The sequence below is a fragment of the Morone saxatilis genome, unplaced genomic scaffold (assembly GCF_004916995.1).
Source record: "Morone saxatilis isolate NCDOM2014 unplaced genomic scaffold, NCSU_SB_2.0 Contig19, whole genome shotgun sequence".
Classification (NCBI taxonomy): domain Eukaryota; kingdom Metazoa; phylum Chordata; class Actinopteri; family Moronidae; genus Morone; species Morone saxatilis.
Genome location: NW_023339751.1, coordinates 7,062,618 through 7,072,688, shown reverse-complemented (window position 1 = coordinate 7,072,688; position 10,071 = coordinate 7,062,618). Strand labels below are relative to the sequence as shown.

Here is a 10,071-nt window from a genome sequence, read left to right as displayed (position 1 = left end):
TATATGAACCACTGAGAAAATGGACAGACTCGAGGAAAGCCTTTATGACTTTTCCATACTGTTCTCTGGTGACATTACACAACTAAAACTAAGGCAGGTTATAAAATGAGTGTTTACTACTAATACAAACTAAATCTTTCTCTGACTCCGACTGGCAGGGTGATGAGCTACAAGTATGGACTAGCAACTCCACACAGTTTGTGGCCAATCAGAGTGAATGGACAGTACGGCACAAACTCTTGCTGACTGGATGCCATAAAAGGGCAAAAGAAGAGGAAGAGATGGGAACATGCACACACACACACACAGAAATAGAGATGCACTCTTAAAACAGGTAAAAGGAAGTTGTGCTAGTTTAACTTCGGCTGTTCAATGTATCATTTAAATAGAGCGACAAGCTGTTTTCATGACTCTCTTTATAACATACCGGCTTCCTGGAGAAAACAGCAGCTATTGTTTTCAGTAACTCGCCATTTCCCAACTCCTCAACCACACTGACGCAAGCCATGTTACATTGAGCTCTTGCGTAAAAAAAAAAAGGCTCATTCTGCTCTTGAACTAAACCAACCTGTCGGAGATTGGACATACAGAGAGAAGAACGAGCAATAAACACCGACTTAAACCGACTGAACAATGTTAGGTTGCTACTTATGAATGTCTTCCCTGCCTTCAGGAGGGACATTACAAGAAAGGGCAGATGCTTTCTCAGAAAAAAGGAGAGATCCTTTTGACATAGACATAGCTTGGTGGAGACATGATTTAGGGAACAGGTTCAAAGTACCTGTCAAGTGAGAATTGCTTAAGAGCTCTGCAGACTGCAGTCACAACGCCATCTCCTCTGCCCTTATCACCTGCCATCCTGACAACTTTTCCTTATTTCATTTTACATATCCCTGCTCCGTCTATCTTATCTCTGATCTATCCACCAATAACCCTGCAATTTATTCTTGCGTACCATTACAAAATTGAACATGGACTGGCTAGTTTCCAGTGAGGAACCAACTTGTTTTCCTCTATTTTAGATTTTCTCTCCTCATGTGTCGGTGTGACATTTGACAACTTTTCCAAATTGCCACGGCTCCCATCTGTAGGAGCGGAGTCACAGATGGGTCGAGAGGTCCATGCATGAATAGTGCTGCTGAGAATGGCTCTGTGTGTGTGTGTGTGTGTGTGTGTGTGTGTGTGTGTGTGTGAAAGTAGCCGTGACCCACCAGGCCTCATGGGAAGCTGCAGCTAAACTGATGGATGCCAAGGAACGACAGAGGGAGGGCAGGGGAGGGAGGGAGCGCTGGCACAGCCAAGTAGGAGACAAGTGCCTGTACTGCAGCAATGCAGGAGCGAGGGGAGAGGGATGTCAATGAAATAAAACAAGAAAAATATGGAGGGAAAAAAGTGTTGATGGAAAACAATGCAGTACACAAATGCCAAGCGGCGCAGCATGGTTTGAGACAATGTTAGCGAGGCTAACAAGTTTATGCAACCTGATTTTCATTCTACCGGAGTTTCTGTACGGTGCCACTGTTTGGCTGATGTATTCTCCTCCTACTGCAGTTATGACAATACCATCCTCAGCCCTACCTAGCAGAGACAACAAGCCCTGGCAAGGCAAACACTCCCTGCTGAATCTCCCATGTCTCCTCCCTCCCCTGCCCTCTGAACAAACAGCTCTCCCTCCGGAGGCTACGTGACAGTGAGAGGGACACTCGGGACTATCGACTAGGTCCCTCTCAGCTCTGTTGTTTCACCCCGTTGTGAACAAGGCCTTGCTAGGACAACCAACTCCTGATGCTTTAACTTCCATGCAGCGTAAGTAATGTATATATTTCCTCTGCTCTCATCCACCGACCTTTCCCCAATGTCTTGCCGAGCGGCCCGCTGCAGTAAAATGTAAACACAGTCCGAGGGAAGCCTCTGCTCGTTTTTCACCGCACAATTGCCCCCACCCTGTACAAACCGGTGCCTGCCTTCTCCATTTCATATAGCCCAATGACACATAAATACACATGCAGCAGCACAAACAAAGCACACCGAGCACACACTCACTCCCATGCACGTAACCACACAAACACACACAGAAAGAAGAGGAGGTGAGCTAATGCACTGCTATCCAAAGCAGAAGGATTGCAAGCACTCAAGGAACAAATATCCTGTTCTCATCATAAAATTTTCATCCCATGCAAAGCTTGTTGGTGGGCCAAGCGCATTTCCTGGTGAAAAATATACACACTTAACCTTGAGGTGATCTTTTTAACATAATGCGTCTGCTTTATTGGATTCTAGCTGGACCTTACTCACAGGAATACCAAGTGCAAAGAGTTGTGGTTCGGCCAAGCCAAGTTTGAGAATGGGGGAAGGGCACAGTGGCAGCACTGAAGTTCTTCTGACGGATCTTATGACTGGTCGTCATGTTCTATTAGAAGGACACTGATATGACTCCCATACCGAGAACATTGCAACCGCATTGTGCTAAAGTGTAGAAACCAACTACATTCACACGTACATATGATAATTAAAACATCTGCAGTAGGAAGGCATTTCACTGCACATACTGAAAATATGAGTATGTGACAGATTAAAATAAGCTGGCAAGAAAAGCTCCAGCAGAGCTTTCTAAATGGACCTTGTCGACTGCTGTTTCCAAGGTCATGAATTAACTGAAACTCAATTAAAACTGAAACAGCAAAGCATTAGTGGTGTAAAAAATTTTGCTAAGTATGTCACTGGCACACGTACTGTAGATTCCAGGTGAGAACTATGGTGTCTGGTATGATTTGTCAATATCCGTATGTTTTGCACCTGTCATACCACACATACCTTCAAGTAACATTGCCACTAGCTATGTGTAGAACAACAGACATTATAGTGCTTTCAGTTATTTGTCGCAGATATGTTACTGCCACACAACACTGCAGAATAAAATGAGAAAACTCTTGCGGGATTGCACCACAATGCAATCTGACAACAGATGGCAATAGTCAATCAAATTTATAACTGAGGAAGAAATTAATTTGGCATTGATGTCACGCTACTGGGCCCAGCAAGAGACATGAACACAAAAACACAGACTCATCCATTACAGTATTTTGTCAGATAACAAATTTCGATTTGAAAGCTGCGTGAGTACCAGACAGTGGAAACTGTATTAAACATAAAGTCAATTAAGTATATTATGATAACTTATGTGACTCTAATTTAAATGTGCTGATGTTAAAAACAGAAAGACAAAAAATGGAACTAATCATTATTAGTAATACCTTTTTGCATGCACACACAAACATTAACTTCCTGTTTCACACACACAGCAGTGTTGTGGCGGAACAACACGGTGGGACGCTTTTGATAAGCTTGCTCTCGCATCAAAGCGAAACAGCTTGTTCTCCACTGCTGCATGGCACATTGCACTTGCAAAACTCACTTGTGTTTAGAATCCAAACACATACATGTCAAAAAGCTGATTTGCAGGCCCTATTAAGGTTTGATGGGAGACTGGCTTCATATGGCAGCGCACACTGCTTCATGTCAACAACACTGAATCAAGGCAACGACACCCCGGTGGAGCGGCTTGCTTTGAACAGAGGGATTTTTTAATACATCTGAATAGCTTTCTCCTAGTAATGGCTTTATCAAAATACTGCTGTCCAAGGACCTCATCAACCTTCAAAATGTCCCCCCCACCAAATTGTCCTTGCATGCTAATCACTGGTAAACGGAAAATAATAGAAACAACAAGAGATTATTCCCTAGTCAAAACAGGGACAAGTGGTGAAGGATTATTTGGAGTTGGATGTCAGGAGTTTTAATAGTCAATATCAATCCAAAAATACATATAGACTGTGGCTGCCAACAGAAAATATTTTGTGTTGAATGTGGGGTTCAGCACAGTTTTATTACACAGTGATAAAACCAACCATAGCTACTGAGATTCTAATGGTAGTTGGCAGCTTCAAAGCAGAATGTCGCAAGTTACACTGACTGCCAACGTGCAAGTGGCCAATATTGATCAGATATCTAAAACAATCTGAAATCTTGGCCTCATAATGACACAACAATATTCTGACTGACCTTTCCAAATGACTTTAAAAACTGCAATAGGGCGCCGAAGGCGTCGGAAAGTGCTGACGACTGACGCTAACTGCTGTTCCACATCAACGGGCCACACACACACACACAACTGACCTAATAACTATGGATTTGCTCTCGAGGCTGTACAGCACAGAAATAATTTGTGTCCAAAATGAGACAATCTGTTAGTCTGTCAGTAACTTTATAAAACACACACGCACACATGCATGCAGACACACTAACCTGTGGAGACAGGGCAGTGGGAGGCTGGGTGAAGAGTGTGGAGTGGGCTGCTGACCGTAGGCCATGTGCTCTCCTGACAGTCTGACGGGTGAAAGGAGCAGACAGTACCTCCTGCTGAAGAAAGGACACAAACAGACAGAAATGTCAAGCTGGGGAGCATCATCGTTAGCTTAAAGTGGAAACTAAGTGTTTGGGATAATCACAATACAAATGGAAAATAGCAAACCTCATGCTATTTTCAAAACAGCCACCATCAGGAGCTACAGCACACTGCTATGAGCTAAAAAGAGGCTTAAAATAATGAAGCGTGAAAGTGGTAGTTGTGTTTTATTTTCTATTCCCCGTCACAGGCCAGGGCAATTTCCTTTTTTCAGCAATTCAAACAAACCGTGTGGTCGGTGTTGTGTGCGTGAGAGACAGTAGAACTATTATGTGAAACTTTGTGTACGCTGGAGAGAGTGCGTGAGGCATCCGTCTGCTGCTGCGACTGTCAATCAGCTATAAAAGAGCTGACCCGCCTGCAGCTGCTCCACAACTAAACCAGGATTAGCGTTGAGTTTTTTTATCCACTATCTATGAATTAGGTTGCTTACAAGCTGAGTGCTATCATACTAGAGGAAAAGCAGAAAATATGGTTGCTTTGATGTTTCTGGTGATGTGAGCATTTGTGGGTTTGTTCGAATAAACAGAGAGATTTTATTTTTCCACAGATGTCTGTTTGTGTGTGTGAGTGTGTGTGTAGGCAGGTGTATGACAGAGGGTCATGGTAGACTGGAATGACTAAAATACTTTCACCTTCAAGTTAGTGTGTGCACTCAGATGTTCCCTGCCTCCTGGCACTGGGGAAAGATAAGATGGAGATAAAGTGGGATACTCTTCCATTGTAAACACTGAGAGCACCCTTGAACACACACTGAACAACTAGTGCAACCCATTAAATTCTCATATTAGGCTCATATATGTGGACTTGTTCAGCCTCTGGGAGGCGGGGATCTGATCACAGAGATTTTTACAACACAAACGGCTCAGTACTTTAACACACCCACAAAGCTGCTCTGGGCGTGCCACGGTAAGCAAACAACCGCAAAGGTCAGGCATGAGGAAAAACATGAAACAGTTAGGACCTGATTTACTAAAATACCAAATAAGATGTGCTAAACAGAGTTTGAAAATGTGTGGGAGAGCAGGTGCAAACAATGAAACATGCAAATATTGAATTCTCTGCTCCTGCACTAAAACAACACACAAGGAGTGATTTAACCACTTTCATATTTGAGCTTTGTCTTCATTTAAAAGTCTTTAAAAGCACTACTGTTTACAAACAGAAATTTTACATGTTTAATGATGTTTTCAGCCACACTGTGATTGAATATATAATGTACACTTAATATGAAGCCTTGCTCTGACCAAAGGTAACGCAATCGGCCTACAAGCACCTCACTAATTTACAAGTTATACCCTAAAAAAAGGATCTTTTGTTTATGGGGGGCAATGTGGCGGACCATTTCTTGGATGGGTGCAGTAACTTCCCAGATTCCTTGATGGTTGCCTGGTGACAACAAATAGCTTCATATTAAGCGCACAGACATGTGATTGCTATAAATCTCTTCACCTAAAAACACGGAAAATATGCATATTTCCTTTAAATAAAGTGTGTGAATTCAATGAGTTTCTTCATAAATTGTTTTTAAATGTAAGCTATCCTTCAGTCAGTCCATTCTCATAACTGCCTCTTCAGGGCTACAGGAGGCTGGAGCTTATCCCAGCATGCATTGGCCAAGAGGCACTGTAAACCCAGGACGGAGCACTCAAATTGACACCTATATTCACAACTAAGAGCAATTTAGAGTTGCCAATCCAACAAACCTGCGTGTATTCGGACTGTGGCAAGAAGCAGACATGGGGACATGCAAACTCCACTCAGAGAGGCCACATGTGGCTGGTGTGCTCCCGCTGTGACGTGACAGAGATAACCATTAAGCTGCCATGCTGCCATTAAATGTAAGCTATACATTAATTAATAAATAGTGATTACTGAAAAAGCCTATAATAAGAAGGCTGGCACGAGAAGCTTTGGTAAAGCAGTAATTCTCTAATGACATATCTGCTGTGTCCTTTCCGCTATCAGAGCTCCAATCTATGAATGGATGTCTGCGTAATACCTTCTCTCTCTACATGTTATTACACACACAATTACCTTTCCTTTAACGACTTTCAGCCTTGGTAAATTACATTTGACAAGCAAGGACAGGGCTTGTATTATGGCCATTTGGGGTTTTGTCAGTGGTAACAATTATGACTATTTTTACACTTTAGTCTGTAGCTTCTCTCCGATAAATATATTCCACAGAAGACGAAAGTGTGGTTTTACATTTTTATTTAATTTGATTTACTTCTCAGTGTGCAGATCTACAAAGGTTCAGGACCAGTCAAGCTCAAACATTCGCCACCCTGGAGAGGGGCTGTGATAAGCATCATTGATGCCATTTCTTTTCCTTCGGCTCTCTGAACTGCAAACAAGCAGAATTAATTCTCGAGACAATTGTTGAGGACACTTAATAAAACACGCTATCCATTGTTCATAACTGTGTTTGACATAAACTTTTCGACACAAACTGGAGCTTTCAGAAACTTTCAAACACAGTGTCCTCAACATTAAAATAGGCAATGGACCTTGGTACTAAGATAGCATGTTGCAGCAGGATTATTGCCTCTTCCTTATCTATGACAAGTCAGGCATACAACTCATATGAGGGGCCTGTAGTCACGACTCGGGCGACTATAAAAAGTGTCCATGAACTGCCAAGAGAGTCTCCTCAGGTTTGCTCCTGCGGAGAAGGAACAGAATTTGTCGAATTGTTTGACGCTGAGATGTGGGATATTTACTGAAGCTAGGTCTCTGCCAAGGAACCAAACTGACTCATTTTCATTCTGGCAGTGAATTCAAGCTGCAGCAATACAATTACAGAATAATATGGCTGTTTGGGTCAATAAGCTCCTGTTCAAAAAGCACTACAGGTTTTACTTATTGTGCAATAACTGGGAGCCTAAGGTGTGCAAAATAAACAGCACAACATTTATAAGAACCCTGCAAAAAGAGAATTGTTGGACTAACTTACCTGAATTTGTAACACACATGAATTGTGTGAAAAAGTTTTTTTTAATGAATTTCTGTTTTAATCTAACTTGTTTGCTGGATTTGAAAACAATTCATTTGTGTGTTAACATTTGAATACTTTTCTGTTGATGAACTATTTTCTACTAATTACTGTATGTCATGCATGAATCTAATCCTGTTTTGAAGGATTACATGGTATATTAAAATGAATATTCAAATACATTTCAGATCCTTTTTAAGAGATTTGACAATAATTTAATATTATTAGGGTTCAAAGTCCTTTCTGTTTGAAAGGGACCATGTCGATCCTTCTCGCCTCGACACTTTCAACACTTCAGATACATAAATGAATGTGCAACAGGACTGACATGTATATTATTATATAAAAAGGTTACCAAAAAAACTATCCAAGCCAAAGCTTAAAGTTCAAAATTATGCTTTACAAGCAAAGTATTAATTCCCACAGGCATTCATTTAATTTAAAATGTGACAAATTGTTCTTCTTGAAATGGAAAGAAAGAAGTTGCTGTGACCTCTCTGCACCACCAGACCTGTAGCTGAGGGAGGGGAGGTCCCTTCTATTTCTGTTGATTAGATTGCCACAGAGGACAACAGCTGCTCTCTCTAGATACCAACCTACAGCACACTGAGAAGGATCGTACAGAATGCATACGCTCAAAACACACCACTTTATTCTCCTGATACCAAAAAGGCATCAGCTGGTTAAGTCTCTATTGACAACAGCTTTTCTTTGTGGATAAAACACAACAGGCAAACTAACAGGTGAGAAGATTTATTTTCTGCTCACGAAGCAACTCAAATGCAGCAAAAAGGAAAACATACCATATAGTTACCCAGCAGCCATAACATTATGACCACCTGGGCACCTTGGTGGTCATAATGTCAGACCACATGGGCCAGCCTTCGCTCCCCACGTGCATCATTGAGCCTTGGTTCACCGCCTTTCCTTCCTTGGAACACTTTTGATAAGTACTGACAACTGCGCACCAGGAACACCCCACATGAGCCGCAGTTTTGGAGACACTCTGACCCAGTCGTCTAGCCATGACAATTTAGCCCTTGTCAAAGTTATTCAAATCCTCACACTGCCCATTTTTCCTGCTTCTAACACATCAACTTTGATGTTCACTTGCTGCCTAATATATCCCGCTCACTGACAGGTGCAGTGATAACCAGATAATCAGTGTTATTCACATCACCTGTCAGTGGTCAGAATATTATGGCTGATCGGTGTATAATGAGGTTGATATTTTTTAGTATACAGGAGTGAACAGATGCACAGAAAAGGAAGACTGGAAGACTGTAGCTAAAGTGTAGGATAAGGGAGAAATTCAGAGAGTAGTCCCCGCCAAGTGTCAATTTCACTTAATTGGAATTCATTAAAATTTAATTCTTGGATTTCTTTTGGAAACCAAGGACAATATGGTGCTTTAAAATAAAGCTCATCCATTGAAAGATGCAGATTTTTAAATGGCAAATGATGTCTTCTTCAATAACAAAAAGTGAGAATTTAACAGGAAAAATAATATTCTGGGATACATTTTTTTCTTTAAAACAAAAGAACCAGGATATCTACCCCTATTTATATATATTATACATATTAAAGTAGATTTACTGCAAGGACAGAGGTATTATTGTAGTTTCAAGCTGAAAGCGCCTCTCTGATATGATCAGTCATATTGCATGGCACTAACTCAAGAGTAGAACATGTTGAGGACACTGTTAGGAAAAATGTATGTATTCACAGACAAGTAACGCAATTCAAAACATAGACCGAGTTGCATTTTTTAAAATTAATTTCAGATGTAAAAGCATGTATCAAAAGTTAAGCCACATCATGGTGACAGTTTGAGGACACAGACAGATAGAAACGTGCTTCATAGTGAGACAGTTGTGAAAAGAGAACACTGGCTGCCATGTATTCATTTACTGATTGACTTATGACACGGTGTGTTATGAGCTTGCCGCTGCTCGGGGACCAATCACAGCCACGTCAAACCTAAACTCCGTAGGGCACGCAGTCTTCTCAGGTAACTCCAATCACACAAATTCTTTACCCGTCACATAATGTCAGTCTGCTGTGTTTGACACCTGAGTGTTTACATGAGCTCCCGAGTCAGGGCTAGACTCCAGCATTTTGTCACCTCTGCACATTCCCCCCGTGCCTAAACCGAAGTGATCTTCAACAGCTTTAATTACTGGAAATGACTCATCAGCAGGCAGCCAGAAGACTCAGATGTCCCCTTATGCGAGATTTCTCACAGCTCAGATTGGCTAATGGTTAATCTTAGATGTCACAGATGCTAAATTAAGTGGGCCTCCATGTAAGATGGTGCAATCGAATAGGCCTGTGGGTGTGCTCTGTAAAGGAGGCATCAGACTGTGTGTTTTCAACACTCTACCCAAGAGCCGATTAGCCTCAACTATTTAATTTTGAAAAATAATTCCCTAAATTGATTGAAACATTTGGTAATGTCTTGTACACCCTTGACAACTCTGCTGATCGAGTCACCAGAGGGTGAAATTCTAACAAATAAACTCAAGTCTTTATATAAAAGAGGTGAGGGAGTGGGGATATCAAGCACCTGATATTTTACAAACAAGAATAATACCTTGAATTATTTCAA

The 10,071-nt window shown here is 41.5% G+C and overlaps 1 protein-coding gene across 2 annotated transcripts in view; it reads right to left on the bottom strand.

Moving 5' to 3' along the window:
- The window catches only part of mcu (mitochondrial calcium uniporter), a 52,212-nt gene that overhangs the window by 24,173 nt on the left and 17,968 nt on the right, over positions 1–10,071 (bottom strand). Inside the window, exon 2 of one of the 2 annotated variants that reach the window (XM_035663055.1) lies at positions 4,306–4,416. In XM_035663055.1, coding sequence (XP_035518948.1) covers positions 4,306–4,416 — 111 coding nt within the window. Of the gene's footprint in view, positions 1–4,305; positions 4,420–10,071 lie in introns of both variants that reach the window. The other variant, XM_035663054.1, reaches the window with a different exon arrangement.